The 17,326-nt window shown below is 47.3% G+C and overlaps 1 protein-coding gene across 2 annotated transcripts in view; it reads left to right on the forward strand.

The window, feature by feature from the left end:
* The window catches only part of CTNNA1 (catenin alpha 1), a 119,949-nt gene that overhangs the window by 95,739 nt on the left and 6,884 nt on the right, over positions 1 to 17,326 (forward strand). For both annotated transcript variants that reach the window (XM_056502187.1, XM_056502188.1), the window contains 6 exons: positions 2,952 to 3,108; positions 7,917 to 8,117; positions 9,851 to 10,002; positions 12,500 to 12,610; positions 14,102 to 14,283; positions 15,016 to 15,121. In XM_056502187.1, coding sequence (XP_056358162.1) covers positions 2,952 to 3,108; positions 7,917 to 8,117; positions 9,851 to 10,002; positions 12,500 to 12,610; positions 14,102 to 14,283; positions 15,016 to 15,121 — 909 coding nt within the window. The remainder of the gene's footprint in view (positions 1 to 2,951; positions 3,109 to 7,916; positions 8,118 to 9,850; positions 10,003 to 12,499; positions 12,611 to 14,101; positions 14,284 to 15,015; positions 15,122 to 17,326) is intronic.

Genomic DNA, 17,326 nt, shown 5'->3' on the forward strand with positions numbered 1-17,326 from the left:
ATACAAAATACTTCCCTGAAATGGCCAAATGTTTTACGTGGAATCGGCTGCATCTCAGCAAGTTGGGTCATGATCTTCCTGGGGTTTCAACTCTGTCTCCATCCTGTGAGAGTTACTGGTATTTTAAAGTAATTACCCAGTGCTTTATGTGCTTTGGAGAAGGAAAAGTGTATTGTGGTCCATCCCTTCCCCCAAAAAAGTGTCTCCTCCTCCCCCTGAAAGTGTTTATTTTTAGATAATAAAGGGATCATAGTCCTGCTATTTAAGATCCAGCATCCCTGTCATTTTCCCACGTCTCCCTAAGCATCTGTTGGAAAATAAATCAATCACTCTGTGCTGGATACCAGAGTATTTTCCCTGGAATAGATCACATGCAGGGTGTTGTCAGTGATCCCTGGGACATTTCCTCGGGCACAGGTGTGAGACACATCCAGGATGATTTGTTCACTTGAATGCTAAACCCTCCTCAGAGTGAGGGCTTTTATCACCCCTGCTAAAGCTGCCTGTTGTGGCCACTTTGCACATGGAGATGTGGAGTGTGTGCTATAAAAAGGGACTGCCAGGCTGTGTCTGCTGCCCTGAATTTCTCCCTGAGCACACTCACACCTGTGAGGCTCTCCTGAGCTGTAGCTTTGTCTTCAGCTCCATGGATAACCTTTGATATCCCCACCAGCTTTCCCCATCTCCAGCAGTGCTGGCTGCTTCCCTGCTGCAGCAATGTCTGTCTGTAAGGGAGATCAACAGTACTTTTGCTTGATCATTTTTATAAAATATATGTATCTATAAAATACTTTCACTTTGGCCATACATTTTTGCTGTAATATATAAAAAATACACTTTTTCTGGTTGAGCAAGCTGCATGCTGAAAGGAAGGTGGTTCAGCCTGTGCCTCCCGTGCCTGGATTTGGTGAGGACACAGTTTGGGGTTGTGGAGCAGTTGCAGAGCCCTGTGTGTGACAGCTCTGCCATTACCTGTGACGAGGTGCTGAACGTGAGCATCTGGGCTTGACATGCGCTGTTGGCCAAGATGAATTGTGCAGACAGATGCTGTGTCCAGACAAACATCTCCCAGGAACCAGACCATATGTTCCTGCAGCATTAATGCTGCCCTGTCTCAGTGCTTACAGGACATTTTATATCTGATATGGGCCAAGGCAGGTTGAGAAAAGCAGAGAAAATGTCCTGACCCTTGGTATCGCCTCGCTGCCATCTCTGCCTCTGTAGTGACAGTTCCTAGCAGAATAAAAGTGAGAGCAGATTTCTGGAGCATTGTCTGGTTTATCTCTCCTGTTTCCAGGACACTTGTTCAGATTCATCTTCATGAAAGCTTGGGTATCTAGATTTTGATTGATAGGTGGGTAATTCATTACATCCCTCAGCCTGGGGTGAGACGTGGCAGTGGCTGGACTGCAAAGCAGGGCTCTCAGTTTTGCCTCTCTAAAACCTCTATTTCTGTTCAATTTTCAAATTCAAAACATCATTTTCTTGGGTGTTGCAAGGCTTTTGAGGGACTTTCAGGACTTTTCAGTTCTATGAGTGAGGGTGACAGAGCAGCAGGGACATTCCAAAGGGAAATGCAGGTGCCACAGGTGTGACCCTGGGCTGGCTGGAGGAAAGGGAGCAGCAGAGGAGCCCTTGGTGGTGGCAGTGGGGACAGGGACAGTGCTGTCCCTGCAGGGCTCAGAGGTGTTCATCCCCACAGGTGCTGCTCAGGCTCAGCTGCTTCTTGAGTTGGCCACTGTCACCAGAGCCAGGGAGCTGGGCTGGGATTGTGACCCAGACCTGCAGCCCTTGTGTGGATTTTCTGTCACTGCTGACTCCTGGCATGCCTGGGGTGAAGCTGCCCCCTCCTCCTGCCTGATTCACTCAGTGCCAGCCCAGTACATTTGACACCACCATCATTCCCATGTTTAGTGAGTTATATATTTTTTTAAATGCTTTGTGACACTTGTAAATGAAGCAGGTAGAGAAAGTAGATTTTGGAAAAGAGGGAACATCTGGTGCTTGCATGTTTTGGTCGACAAGTTTGTGAAATTAATACAGTCTTAAAGTAGAGATGAAAAATGACACCTTGAAGTTGTGAGTTAATTAGCTCTGACTCTCAGGGGCTTGGGAACAGGGCTGGGATTGTCAGGCTCTGGCTGAGGATGGTTCCTCACACCTGGCACTTTTCCAGGTCACACTGCTGCAGCAAGAGCAGGACCAGGCTGCTGAGGTTGGTTTCTCCCCACATTCAAAGAGGCTTTTGTGGTCCTTTAAATGACCAATTAGTGGACACAGTGTAAGCTCAGTGACCCAGCAGCACCTGGAGCTTTTATTCTGCTAAGAAAAGCTAGGATCTGGTGGAAATTCTGGTACTGGGGTTTGAAGAAAATGAGGAGAGGGTATTCAGAAGGAGAATCTCCTGTTTCCTGGATAATCTGGCTTGTTCACATCCACAGCAGAAATCTGAAATCATTACAACAATTACAGGCAAGATCCAGAGTAAAGCTTCAAGGAAAAGGGATAAATCAAAATTTATCTTTAATTTTGTATTTTCATATTGTCCCTACTTCAGTCTGTATACGATTAATCCTTTTTTGACCTTTTTACTGAAGTTTTGTTAAGTAGCAAGTGCAGCCTTGAGTGTACTAAATGTCATCCTGTCTAAAATACTGAACAACACAGCTTGCACTGGGAAAGCAACACCTTGTTACCACCAGCTGCTAAAGACAGGTGAAACCAGCTCTTGTGAAAACTTGCCAAGTGATTTTGCTCCTAATAACTATCCATAATAAACATGGAAGCAGGTATGAGTTGGATGTGAGAGCAACAAAATTAAACCCCTTTGTGTTTAAACATCAAGTTCCTCAAAACTTATTAAACTTGCTTTGTGTGCTGCTGAGTTCATTGGATAAACACAGAGGAGGTAATTGTTTCATTGGGTATGTTTTAAAAGTGGTGTTTTACAGGTCATCAATGCTGCTCTGGCTCTGGCTGCTAAACCCCAAAGCAAACTGGCCCAGGAGAACATGGATCTGTTCAAGGAGCAGTGGGAGAGGCAGGTCCGTGTGCTGACGGACGCCGTGGATGACATCACCTCCATCGATGACTTCCTGGCTGTGTCAGGTAACCTGGGCTGAGCCTGAAAGATCACCCTCCCCACAGCTTGGTGCTGGAAGGGGCTGCTTTGGGTGGTTTGGACACGTGTTCTGCAGCCTGTGAGGCTTTGGGAGGGGAGGTGTTGGCACACCTCACCTGGGGTCACCCTGTGGAAGTGCAGCAGGAGGTCTGGTCTCAAGGAGAACACACTTCATGTCCCAAGATTTGCACTTGCTGGCTGAACTCATGAACTACCATTTAGCTGCTGCAGACAAGCCTCACCAGTAACTCTGGGGGAAATAGAACATCTTCATGTCCGAGGTAGGGACTAGCAGGAAAAATGATCCCTCAGGTCACTTTAGACTCTGCCATGTAAACAAAACTGAATATCAAACTGTGGTTGCTCAAGTTAATTAAAAGAAAAATGTTTGTACCATGTCAGCTTTAGTAAAGTTAAAAGAGTTTTTAAAAGAGATTGGATCATTATAATAGATTAATAATTACATTTGGCAAAGTGCTTGCCAAGATAATCCGTTTTATCAGCATCTTGATAAAGACCCACTATCAGCTCCTGTGACCTAAAAATAATGGGGGCATTTTTATTTCCACATCCTTTAATTGTGCTTGAGCCAGAGGACATGGGGATGTAACCACTTGAATTGTGTCTGCAGTAGTGTTCACAAATCACCACTGCAAGCTGGGACTCTAATTTCTGTGGTGAAGCAGGTTTGGACATCTCAAGTGACCTAAAACCTCCAGTTGTAAGGAGAGATTTCACAGGAGGATGTGTGGAGTCAGAGCCAGGTGAACATAGTTAGAAAATGTAGATGAAAAATTAAGGTCCTGAATTAAGAGTATTTTTTTTCTTGTTGAGAAAAGCCAAAGAAAAGGCCTTGTGGGGAATGGGAGCTCTGCTCATCAGACCTTGCTGGGGCCCCAGTGCTGGGCTGCTCCCAAGAGCTCCAAACTGCTTTTTAAGACTGAAGTCACACAAACATCACTCAGTAAAATCACTTTTCTTCCCTTGTAGTCCAGGTTTAACACCACAAGGCTCAAGTGAGTTGAGGGCAGTTCAACTCCATCTTCTGCAGGGATGCAGGTTAGAGCAGAACTGGGGTTTTTGGTTAAATAACCAAACCTATTGCATGGCTGTGCTCTCAGGAGCTTGGCAGTAAGCAGAGAAGGTTTCTTTCCTGGGGTGGGGGCAGGTTGACTCAGGAGAGTTCACCTCCAGTGAGTGCTCAGCACCCAAAATGGAGCCAAGGACATGTAGTTTGAGACAATTCCAGACATTCAACTGCATTCAGTAATTATTTATATGTGTTTGTTATCGAAGAGATGGTAGAAAAAATATTAAAGCAATAAATACTCTTTTAAATATTATTTGTTTGAACTTTGATAAATGTTTTCCATATAAATGCCACAACTCCAATTCATCTGCTAGAAGTCTGAACTCCTGTGTGGATAAAATGGTGGTGGGTATGATTTATATCAAGTGCTGTTTGGGGTTATTAGGATGTTTGTATCAGTTACTAACTGGGATGTAAGCAGAATTTAAAGGAGTTCTAGTGAGTGCATGAGTGTGTGCATATATAAATATGTATGTAAGCCATCCCACATCCCTGCTGAAGTAAAGGCTTCACCATTCAGCTCATGCTGCAGAACTGTATCAGTTACCCACAAGTAAAGGCTTGGTGAAGGGATGCTGGGTTTAGGTGACAGCAGAACATCATAGAGAAGCATCCTTCGTTGCCCAGTGCTGCAGGTGAGCTTGCAGGTGACAGCATTTTCACAGTGCAGCAGCAGAAGGGTCTGGGGGAGGCTCCTGTCAGGATGGGAAGTGGATGGCACAGGAGCCCTGCAGCCTGGAGATGTCTGTGTGCTTCCAGCCATGAGTGATGTGCAGCTCAGGGAGCTCCAGCAGCAGAGGTGCTATCTCCTGATAGTCCTTGACAGATTTTTCTCATTTCAGCTGGTGTTAGTTGTTCTTTGGACCATTTTAAACTGCTGGCACCTCCATCATCCTGTGCAGAATTCCCAGCTGAAGTGTGCTCTGTGTGAAGAACCTCCTTGTTCTGCACTGTCGCCTGTTTGCTCCATTTGATGCCCCTGCTTGTACTAAAGATGGAGAAGAAGTTTTTTCCCCCTTCTCTCTCTTCATGCTGTTTGCAAACAGAATTTTGCCATGCACTTTGTTAGTCATTGCTTCCCTGACTGCCCAGTCTTTGCCTGTTTCATTATTCCTCATTTCAAAGCTCTCCTGTACCTTCTGCAATTCTTATCCCTCTTATCAGTGCCTTCCCAAAGCACTCTGGGTGTGTTGGTGTGCCCACTATCTCTGTTCTTCAGAGCAGTTGCTGATAGCACCGTGTAATTGTCAAATTCAATGTTCTGAAATTACCTGAGTCTCCTCTGGAACCTCTTAAAAAACCATTCCATTTGCTGCCTTCTGTTCCTCTGTGCTGACAGAGGTTTGTGCCACAGATTGCCCATCTCAGTGGAGCTGTTTTTTTTGAAGAGCCTCTGTGTGAACATTGCCAGGATGAACCCTGTATTTACAACTGAGTTCCCCAGTGTTTGCTCCTCGTGCTCCTGTCCTGGCTCCTGCAGAGCCCCTTGGAGCAGAGGTTCAGCACAGAAATGGTTCTGAGACCTTCCCCAGGAGGTGCAGCAGGGAAGCACAGTTGTATTTAGCAATCTGTGCCTTCATCTCCCCACTGCTGCTCTTTGATTTTGGTCTCCTGTAGCCCTCAGACTCCCTCCCAGGTTGCTGGGGTTGTTTGGAAAAGCATTGCTAAATCCCTTTAATGTGGAGGTGGGTGGAGGTGGAAGGTGTTTGGTGGGCGTGGATTGAGGATTGACAGTCGTGGGTGACTTTTTATTCTGTAGCTTTTCACAATTTAATGTATTTCCTTGTTTGGTCTAAAATCATTTCTATGGGAAAAATACCTTTCCTTTTACCTTGTTGCCCAACCACACCATTTTCCCTGTAGGTATTTTGGTGGGACAAGAAGCCTTTGCTGGTGCTTGTGCTGTGTTCTGTTGCTCTGGGATGTTTCTCCTGCTCAGCTCAAGGGAGTTTGGATGTGAGTTCTCCCCCAGCCTTCTCCCATCCCCAGAGGTGCTCTGTGTGCCAGTAGGATGGGGAGCACTGGGTGTATTTACAAGAACTCAGCACAGTGGCAGATCTCAGCTGTTCTCATCCATCTGGAGAATATCACCAGAGCAGATAGACCTGACAGTCCTGCACTTCCCTGGGCCCTTTGCAAGCTGCCCTGTGGGTTATTTCCTTCTAGAAGGGACTTTCTGGCCACTTCACATCTGCAGAAGGCATTAAATGATCAGCAGACATTTAAATATTCGCCTTCATTTTCTCCATGCCTTTTATTAAAGTTCAGATAATCCAGAGAAGCTTTTAAATGGTCTGTGGCTTAATTTATTCATTTAGGAATTGAAGCAATAAACAGTCTGTGTTTTGGCCTGGCACCAAAGCTTTTTCTTGGGCTCTTGCAGCTCCCAGGGCTGTCTCTTCTTTAAATCCCCTCTGTGCTCGCCGTGGCTCCTGTGCCTGCTCACTGACTTGTCAAATCACTAATGAACCTGCTCTGGCTCTCTCAGGGCCTCATCCTGCCCTCAGCTGAACCTGCTCAGGCTGAGTTGCTTCAGAGGGATTTCACAAGTGTAATTTTTGTCCAGGTTACTTACAGAAGTCTCGCAATATCGCACCTGGCTGTGTTAATTTTATGTAAATCAGGCGTAACTTCCCGCAGCAATCCTTTCAGGCAGTTCCTCCCAATCCTCTCCCAGCCAACACCAGGAGCTTCTTGTCTCTACCAGCTCTTGCAAAATGGCTCTTTTACTGCCTGCACAGGGAATAAAAGCCACTTGCACGGGTTGGCAGTGTGGAATGATTAAGTCAGTGGTAATTAACACTGGGAACTATTTTAAGTGACAGAGCAGAAATGTTTCCAACTTGGTTTCTTACCAAGCAGCCCAAATGCTGGTGTTGGATGCTGACACCGAAACATTAGTCCTGGTACATTAAAGAGTTCTCTAACAGAGTTTGGAAGTCTCTAATAACAGCTTGGGAAACTTTTAGGGTAGGTTCCTCCAAATAAGGATCCCAATTTCTTTAGGCATCTTCAGAAGTCTCTGGCTTCTTGGACTCTATAAATGGGGAAAATACCTCTTTACAAACCCAGAAAAAGTATATTTAAAAAACTAATTGCAAACAGAGGTCTTGCCTTTATGTTTTTTTGTTTGTTTTCTGAACAGTCAGTGAGTGCTATGTGGCTGGAATGCTTTCCACATTATTCACTGCATACATTCTGTCTCAGATGGGAATGGGCGACTGGCAGTGTAATGTGCTCTGAGGGAACGTGTGTGCCTGTAGGAAAACACTCTGGAGGAAGCTGGAAACATGCACCAAGTGTCTGTTGGAGTGTTGAGGGGAGTAGGTGTGGTGCTGGGGAGGTGCCCATCGACTGCACTGCCAGGGGAGTGGTTTGCAGGTATTTGAAATAAGGGCTGGGGCAGTCCAGGCAGGAACATGGAAAAAAACCAGGGGAGAACTCAGCAGAACTCATCTTTCCTGTTGGTAAAATCAAGTGCTAACAGGGGCAGGAGTGTGGAGGCCAGTTGGTGGATGGACTGATGGCTTTTTGACACCTCCTGTGGAAGGGCAGCTCTTTGCTGGCTGCAGTCACCTTCACATTCATGCCTGACAGCATCTCCATGGAGCTTCTATAGAGCAGGTCCTTCCCTGGGCAATTGCCATGCTGATGACTGCAACAGAAAGGACATCTCCATCTGAATCCTCCTTCTTTCACCTGCAGAGAATCACATTTTAGAAGATGTGAACAAATGTGTGATTGCTCTCCAAGAAAAGGATGTGGATGGCTTAGACCGCACGGCCGGAGCCATCCGGGGCCGCGCCGCCCGCGTCATCCACGTGGTCACCTCGGAGATGGACAACTACGAGCCTGGCGTGTACACTGAGAAGGTGCTGGAGGCCACCAAGTTACTGTCCAACACAGGTGAGGGTCCCTCACACCCAGGAGCCCTGAGCTGCTGCTGCTTGAGAGCTTGTGGGCAGCTGGGCACCTGTGAAATCTGTTAAAGGCTCAGTTGCTGTCATACACATTAGTGGGAGTTGTTTGCAAAGCTGTTGCAAAGTGAGAAGTGTGATTTTGCTGTGTTGGCTGTGCACAAGGTGTCCCTGAGTGTGCTCCTGTCATGGGCTGGGCTGTGGCAAGCAGAAACACCAGGAGTGAGTCCCAGACATGAGGGAAGGTTTCAAAGTTGTGCTGTGCTTGTCTTGGGGTGCTGCACCAGGCTCTGCAGCTGCTCAGGTCCAGCAGGGAGATCACATTCCCCAGCAGAATAAATTTAGGGGAATAATTAGGGTAAATTTTGTAAAGTGCCTTCACAACTGTTGTAGGTGCAGTGCCCCACACAAACACCAAATCAGGGTGTTCCCTGTGAAATACTGGTGACATCCATAAGGGTAAGGGGTGGTTCTGCCTGCTGCTTCTCTTCGTTGGTTTTGCTTTAATTACTTTGATGAAGAATCAAGGGTGACACTGAAGAAGCAGCAGACTCTAACTGGTTCTGGCATGTTCTTCCTGGGGCACCATGAGTCACTGAAATGCTGCAGTGCAACCTGCCCCCTTCCAGTGCCTCTTCAACTCCAGCTTCCTAATGGTAGCATGAATTTTTTTTTCCACCAAAATGATGCACATCTGCAGGGAACATCAAACAAACAATTAATATTTTGTGCCACAGTTTCTAGGGGCTTCCCCAGGTATTTTCTCCTTGTCCATTAGCAGGGTGTGATAAACTTTTCCCTGACCAAGGGACAGCAGCAAAAGCAGAAACAGAGCTGGATTGAGAGTTCACCTGCTGTACCAAATGTGGTTTCAGTGAAAGGGGGCACAGCTGCCAGGATAGCTGGGAGCAGGGCAGGGTGGGGAGCAGAGGTGGGAGCAGAGGGGCTCAGGGGGGAGCAGAGGGCTCAGGGTGAGAGCAGAGGGGCTCAGGGGGAAGCAGAGGGCTCAGGGGGAAGCAGAGGGCTCAGGGGGAAGCAGAGGGGCTCGGGGGGAGCAGAGGGGCTCAGGGGGGGAGCAGAGGGGCTCAGGGAGGAGCAGAGGGGCTCAGGGGGAAGCAGAGGGGCTCAGGGGGGAGCAGAGGGCTCAGGGGGGAACAGAGGGGCTCAGAGGGGCTCAGGGGGGAACAGAGGGGCTCAGGGGGGAGCAGAGGGGCTCGGGGGAAGCAGAGGGGCTCAGGGGGGGAGCAGAGGGGCTCAGGGGGCTCGGGCGGCTCTGACCAGCGCTGTGCTCTGTGTGCAGAGGGGCTCAGGGGGGCACAGGGGGCTCAGGGTGAGAGCAGAGGGGCTCAGGGGGGAACAGAGGGCTCAGGGGGAAGCAGAGGGGCTCAGGGGGGGAGCAGAGGGGCTCAGGGGGCTCAGGGGGGCACAGGGGGCTCAGGGGGCTCGGGCTGCTCTGACCAGCGCTGTGCTCTGTGTGCAGAGGGCTCAGGGGGGCTCTGACCAGCGCTGTGCTCTCTGTGCAGAGGGCTCAGGGGGGCTCTGACCAGCGCTGTGCTCTCTGTGCAGAGGGCTCAGGGGGCTCAGGGGGGCTCAGGGGGCTCGGGCGGCTCTGACCAGCGCTGTGCTCTCTGTGCAGAGGGCTCAGGGGGGCTCTGACCAGCGCTGTGCTCTCTGTGCAGAGGGCTCAGGGGGGCTCTGACCAGCGCTGTGCTCTCTGTGCAGTCATGCCCCGGTTCACGGAGCAGGTGGAGGCCGCGGTGGAGGCGCTGAGCTCCGACCCTGCCCAGCCCATGGATGAGAACGAGTTCATCGACGCGTCCCGCCTGGTGTACGACGGCATCCGGGACATCAGGAAAGCCGTGCTCATGATCCGGGTGAGCGCAGGGCCCTGCCGGGCTGATGGGGACCAGGCAGATTCTCGTTGAACATTCACTCTTAAAAGGTGTTAATCGCACTTGAGCAGTGGTTTGCATTGAGATTCATTAAGCAGATCTGAGCATCGATGATGGCCCGAGTTGTGATGCTAAATACCCTTCAGCGTCTTTTGTAGTCTCATGGTAATGCCTGGCTCCCTAATGTGCTAAAATCAGTGACCTTTCAGTTAACAACAGCAAATTAATTCCAACTATAGATGCTTGTTGATGCTTTCAGAGCTTAGAAATAAAACCTAATGGCTCTTCATTAAGTAAATTTTGATAATTAATGTTAGTTAGTCAAAAGGAAGCTGAGATGAGTTTGGTCTGTAGTTCCTAGAGCATGTAATTTGCTAATTGGCTAACCTGGGTAAACAGGGGCAGCTCACAGAGACCTTGACTCCTGTGTGCTGCAGTGGGTGTGACGTGGGAGCCTTAAAATTTCTGGCAGGCCAGACACGGAAGGGTGCAGTTGCTTGAAGGGATGCAGAAAAGAAAGTTCTGGTTAAAGCTGATCCATGGACCTATTTCTTGGATCTTACTGGGCCAAAAATGGGCAGGAGCCAGACATAGCAAAGATAAAATAGGGAGTTTATTACTTTTTTTCTTTTTTTCCTTGTATTCCTTTGACTCAGAGAAACTGCCCTGGTCTTCCAGAGTAGTGACCATGGCAGGTGCAGCTTGGTGGTCAGTAAATCAAGAACAATATGTGATTACAGTACCCGTTGCAATGGCATCTTCATGTTTGCTGCTTAAAGCAAAGGATCAGATGAGAAACCAGGGGAAAAGCTGGCAACCACATCTGTGCTCCCCATGGAATTTTTTTCAGAGCAGCTCAGGATTTGTAGCCAGTAGTAGATGAAGATATCAGGCAAACAGATGTGATTCCCTCCCTGCTGGAGCCCTTTCATTCAGGACAGGGAGCTCTGCTGCCAGTCCCAGGGGGCAGCAATTACCCAGCCTGGCAGTGCCAGGAATGCCCCAGTTTGCCCCTGGCCACACAGCAGCCACCTAGAAATAAGTTAAAATGTTAGCACTTGTCATCCAGAGAGTTTATTTTGGGATAAAAGAGCCATCCAAATGGGGATTCCAGGGCTTGGTGTAACCCTGCTCCCAGGGGCTCATTCACTTCAGCTTCATCCAGGGGCTCTTGCTCTTTACAAGCACCACCAGGAAAAACCACTGCAGCATCTCATTTTTGTGTTTAGGCAGGGTATTTTCAAAACTACTATCTCACTGTATCTGTATTTATTGAAGAGAAGCTCTTCCCCCCTCCCTGCTGCCCAGGCTCGTCATCCCAGAGGAGTTTCTGCCCTTGGTGGCACTGGAAAGGCAGAGTTACACTTTGTGTGTCCCTGGGCTGTGGCAGGGATGGGCAGAGGAGTCACAGACAGAATCATGTACAGCAGAACTGTTCTCTTTATGTTTTTTCATTATTTTTTTTTAATACTGATACACTGAACTACTTCTTAGTGTGTGTCCTTTGGTGGATTTTGTGGATACACCCTGTTCTCCAGGGCCTGGAGAGGAGGCTGGAATAACCAAAGTCTTGATTGTCACCCTACTTCCCTTTGCTTTTTGGCAATTATTTTGCATATCCATCTCTATTTTCACTTTATCACAGAGTATTTGTAGTGGAAGACAAATAGTAGGAAATCCAAGTTGTAGGAAAAAAAATCTAAAGAACAGGGACTTTATTTGCATCTTATCTGTTAATCACAATTTATTGTATTTATCAGTGAAGCTCTTTGCTGACCCAGCTCTGGAGAATTGTCATGAAGTGCCACTCTAGCAAAGATGTGGTATTTTGACAAACATGCTGTTTAAACTTGATGGGCTTTATAAAAAGTTTGCCAGCTACAGACTGGCAGTAGCAAAAATAAATCCTAGGCAAGCAGGAACTAGGTCAGATGTGTTTAGCCTACAGCATAAAAGCTGGCCCTTACTAGCTGAAATTTTTCAGCTTTTCCTGAGGGATAAGGATACATTTTGAGATATTTTATCTGTTGTTAATTTAGTCAATGCTTTGATTTGTAATTGTGCTGAAGACACTGTCTGTGCTTCTGAACCAGCCCTCAGAGCTGTGTGTAATTCCAGCTCCAGAACCTCGAGTGAGGCTTTTACATTTAATCAACTTGCAAAAGCACTGTTCATTTTGCAAGAACTTTTTTCTGTCTTTCAGATGCTGAGTGCATTAATGTCCTGACAAATCTCAGCTGTTTAGTTACTGCTGTGTGATTCTGGGGATCCCTATGGTGTTTAACAGGAGCAGTCAAGCACATAAAATCACACGTGTTCAGAGCTGCATACAGTCCCTGTATTTACCTTTTTGTTGAAAACATGGAATAATTTTTACCTCCACCGATTCCCACTCTCTCTGCTTGAAAAACAATATTCTTGTTGATTTTCAGAGCCATGAAATCTGTAGTTTGACTCTGCCTGAATGCTTTTTCCTCAGACTCCTGAAGAGCTGGATGATTCAGACTTTGAGACCGAGGATTTCGATGTCCGAAGCAGAACCAGTATCCAGACTGAGGATGATCAGCTCATTGCTGGACAGAGTGCAAGGGTAAGGCACAAAAAAAGTCTGACCTGCCTTCAAGAAACACTCCAGCTTGCTTTGAAAGCCCAGGTGAAATTTGGGGGGTGGTGATAAAAATGCTGGATCAGAAAGCAGGCATTCCTTGTCTCCAGCATTCCTTGTCTCCAGCATTCCTTGTTTCCAGCATTCCTTGTCTCCAGCATTCTTCTGAAAAGGAGGTTGAGTGAAATGCAGTTGGATGTGAGAAACATCTGTGTTTTATTTTGGGTATTCTGAAAGATCAAAATCCTTTTAGTACCAAGAAACTGCATCACATTTTGATATCATAGACATTGCAGTTGGGTGAGCTTCTGCAGAGGGTACAGGGCAGATCACCCCATTGGTTTAATGTTATTTCCAACAGACAAACATTAACTTTATGAGCAAAAAATCTTCCCAAAATGCCTCCTCACACACGTGCTGGTGTGTGTTTGGTCACTGAGCGTTAATCAAGACAACATTGAGAGCAGCTCAGAAATGAAATCATCTCAACTCGCTGCATTTCCTGTGAGTCAAAAATGAAAGCATTGATAGGCAATATATAATCATTAAGAGGTGAAACCCTAAAATCAGTGCACTGGAGGAGAAGCAGCCCTTACCTATTGCTTTTATTTGACACGGCCCCTCTGGATCGATAACAATTTACACTCTTGGGAAAGTGCCACGGCACATTTTTTGTGGAGGCTCTTCCTGCCAGGCAAGAAGTAGCCAGACCTTATTTATCAAACTTCTGCCACGTTGGCTTGGGAATTCCACTAACTGGGAGGGTTTCTGTGCTCCCCTCCCTTGCAGAAGCACTTTCTGTGCCTGGACCCTCACCTCCTTCTATTTAAATGCAGACATTGCTCATTTACCTCTTAGCACAGCTGCTGCCAGAGGGTTTTTAGTACCAAAGGCTCCTTTTTGCTGGTCCTGGAGGCATCTGTGCTCCCAGTATTTATGAAGGCAAGGCTGTGGAGTCTTACACAGGCTGTAAACCCAGTCTGAGAGATTTTATTTGGGAGTAAGCACACACTCTTTATTTTCACTTACTCTTTCCTCAGCAGGCATGTTTCAAACAAGAACAGCTAGCTTTTTGCAGGGAAGAGACTGGTAATATTTCTTATTATCCTGAATACCCAAGTGGAACTTAATTATAAAATGTTGACATTTTCTATAAAAGACAAGTCCTCCTTCTTCCTGCAGTTTTATTTTGAGGAATGGTAATATGTGGTAAATTTGTTTGGAGTCTTAACAGCTTTATCATGCAAAGGCTCATATTTTAAGTGTCAACTTGTCTTTCTGGGCACTTTTTCTTAAAAAAAGAGTATAAACTTTGATTCAAAATGGAAGCAAATGGCTCTGTAAAGCCTCTAGGTAGAGGATTGCTATTAAAGTTTTATCCCCCATCTACATGACTGAAATTGGTTATTAGTGAAATGTTCCAAAAAGCCTCTACAAGGCAGCAGGAGGCCATGTGAGAAAACTCTTGTCTTGCAGGCTATCATGGCTCAGCTCCCTCAGGAGCAGAAAGCCAAGATTGCTGAGCAGGTTGCCAGCTTCCAGGAGGAGAAGAGCAAATTGGACGCTGAGGTGTCGAAGTGGGACGACAGTGGCAATGACATCATTGTCCTGGCCAAACAGATGTGTATGATCATGATGGAAATGACAGACTTCACCAGGTGAGCTTTTTGTGTTTGTGCTCACCCTGAGCTGCCTGGGCTGCTGGGCTTTCAGTGAGACACGGTGCAAGTTCTCTGGGAGTCTCACTTCTCATTTCCTTTAAATGGTGCCCTGTTCCAGCTGCAGATTAACTGGGGAGATGCATTATTGTGCAGTGGCTGGCTGGTAATAACTGCTTAAATTGATCTACTGATACACAGCAGTTATTGCCTGTCTTTCTTTCTTTCTTAAGGGTGATTCTTGTCCCCAGGAATATATATATATATATATTTGCTCAGTTCTTTACAGCATTAAATTCTATGGGCTTCTCAATATTGCCATACTGCAGAAATAGTTCCTAGTACAGTTATTTGCAGAGGAAAGAGAGGATTTTTGATGCCTTTTGAAATTAATTTACCAGATTTTATATAACGCTGTTTTTTAAACTTCATGTTCCATTCCATAAAAATTGCAAATCCGTCTTCTAAAATGTTACCTCTTATCATCATTAAGCTGCTCAAAGCAGTAAAATCTAAGATGTTTTTATTCCTAGATTTAAGCTAAATGTGGGGAAGAGCTGAAAGGGGGTAACTCTTGAAAATGAAGGTGCTGTAATGGCTGCTGCTGCCTTTTGCTGCCCTTTGGGTGAGGAGTCACTGCCAGCACTGTGTGGAACTGAATGAGAAAAGAGACACAGGATTGACTGCAGTGGTTTTCTGGTGCTAGGGGGGAGCCTGTGCTGTGTTTTGCAGGGGCAAAGGTCCACTGAAGAACACGTCAGATGTGATCAGTGCAGCCAAGAAGATCGCAGAGGCCGGCTCCAGGATGGACAAGCTGGGCAGGACCATTGCTGACCACGTAAGTCACACCCCTGGGCAGGAGCAGCTCCTTCAGTACTGCAGCATGGTGGGCAGCTGAGAATGTCTTTGCTTTTGGGGTGTTTCAGCTGATTTTCCAGATCTGCTGCTAGAAAATTCTGTTCTTTCCCGCTGCCCTCCTGCTCCCTGAGCAGTGACACAGCAGCTCCCTGGCTGGGATCAGGCTCCTGGCATCCCTCGTGTAGGGCCAGTGCTGAGCAGGAGCAGGCTGGGCTGGCTCACACCCAGAGCACTCCTGCTGCTTCCCAGGGCACAGACTGCAGGGACAGCACTGCTCAGTGGCACCTGGCCACTTTAATCCTGGCTTTCAGGCTGCTTTTTAGGATGAACAATTTTCAGGTGCCCCACAGACTGACTGGGGAGGGTTTCAGAGCTCTCTGGGGGTGTTTTGGAGCAAGGCCTGCAGTGACCTGAGTGTGGCTGTGCTGTCCCAGTGTTCAGAAGGAGTTCTGACAGGCTGGAACGAGCATGGCCAGCTCAGAGACTGATTTATGCAATGCCTGTCCTGAGCCACTTCAAAACTGGGCCAAGCAAGAGCACCTTTGGCCTCAGCCCACACCCAAATAACAGGGAAACATCAACATTAGTAATAATACTCCACCTTCAAGGGAGACTCTGAAATGCAGGGAGGTTATGTCTGAGATCATGGAGCAAACTTTGTTTTCTCCAGTTGTCCCTTGCTTCCCCTGCCTTTTCAGGATGGAAATTTGTACTGCAAGGTTTCAACTGAACCAGTGCCACTTTGGAAGTAAATCATTGCAGTGCAGGATTCTCTCTTAATGTTGCATTCAGAGGTGCTTGTCTACACCCTCCTTTATTAATGATGCAGTGAGAAATGTTCAGTGGGGAGATAAATTAGAGAAGTGTTTTTTCAAATGGCTCTCCTTGCTACAGCACTTTGACAGCCTTGTTTCTGCAAGAGCCAGGTGTGCTGCTGATGTAGGCAAATGAAGCAAGGAGAGTTTGTGTTGGAGGTCTCAGGGGAACTTGGGCTGAAGCTTTACAATGCTTTTTTTTTTTAATTTTTTTTAATTCACATATTTTATGCAAAGTGGTATATGGTTTTCCATACAGAGCCAATTCAAAATATAAAAGGAAACTACTTTTAGTAGCAGTAAGGTCCTTAAAAATGTAACAGATTAAGCACAGGTTTGAAGATAAATATGAGCAGCACTGTACAGTTAGTCATTTTGACAAGAATATAGCATTTTCCTACTCCATACTCTGCTAATACTTTGAGCCTGCATATTTCATTAGATGTGCTCCCATAGTCTTTAGAAACGTGTTCGTGTGGAGCAGTGTGACAGCAACAGAGCAGGAGCAGCTCTGAGCACTGATCTGCTGTCTCTGCTCCCAGCCCTGCCACAGGCCCTTCTGCAGCACATTCCTCTGAAACTCCAAGAGCTGCAATCCCAGGAATTCCCTGCCTCTTGGGAAGAGTCCTGCCATCAGCTGCAGGGTCTCCTGAGGTTTCCATCCCTCACCCAAGCAGCTGCTGCTTGCTGGGAGCAGGGGAATATGGAGCAGTTCTGAGCACAACACTGATGACAAAGATTTGCAGCAAGACAAGGGTTCTCTCTATTATTTATTTTTTGAGTGTTGAAACACCTACAAAGCCCAAGGAAATTTCTGCTCCTTCTTTCCTTCCATAGCAATGGGAGGCTGAGGTCACATCAGTTCTGGTCATCCAGTGAAAGCAGCTGGGGTGAGGGTAGGGTTTCCCCAATTCCCAGTAAAAGGCTCAGCAGCCTCTTGCTGGGAAGACTGGTCCCTGGCTGGGGGCTGGGGTGGGGACCCTGGGCACAGGTTGCTGGTGGCAGCTGGTGGCACACATGGTCAGTGCCCATCCTGCCAGGCAGCTGCCTCCCAAAACAGCAGCTGGCACTCAGTGCTGAGGGGCATTTTTTGGGAATTCCTGCTGCAGCAGGGCCCATTCCCAGAGGGAGAGGCAGTGGGAGGAAGAAGCTCTGGGGTTGCTGGCTGTCCCCTGCAGCCCTGGGGATGGGCTGTTTCCATCAGCACCAGGGCTCTGCTGTGTTCCCCTGCCCCTTTTCTCTGCAGAAAGGCACAGAAGGGTGATTCTGCTTCTCTGCAGGCTCCCCAAATGTGGGGAGTGTTTGCTGTGTCCAGGATGGAGCCTGGGTTTGACCTGGATCTCCAGCCTAGCTTCTGGCAGTAACCTTCC

The sequence above is a fragment of the Oenanthe melanoleuca genome, chromosome 13 (genome assembly GCF_029582105.1).
Source record: "Oenanthe melanoleuca isolate GR-GAL-2019-014 chromosome 13, OMel1.0, whole genome shotgun sequence".
In the NCBI taxonomy this organism is placed as follows: Eukaryota; Metazoa; Chordata; class Aves; order Passeriformes; family Muscicapidae; genus Oenanthe; species Oenanthe melanoleuca.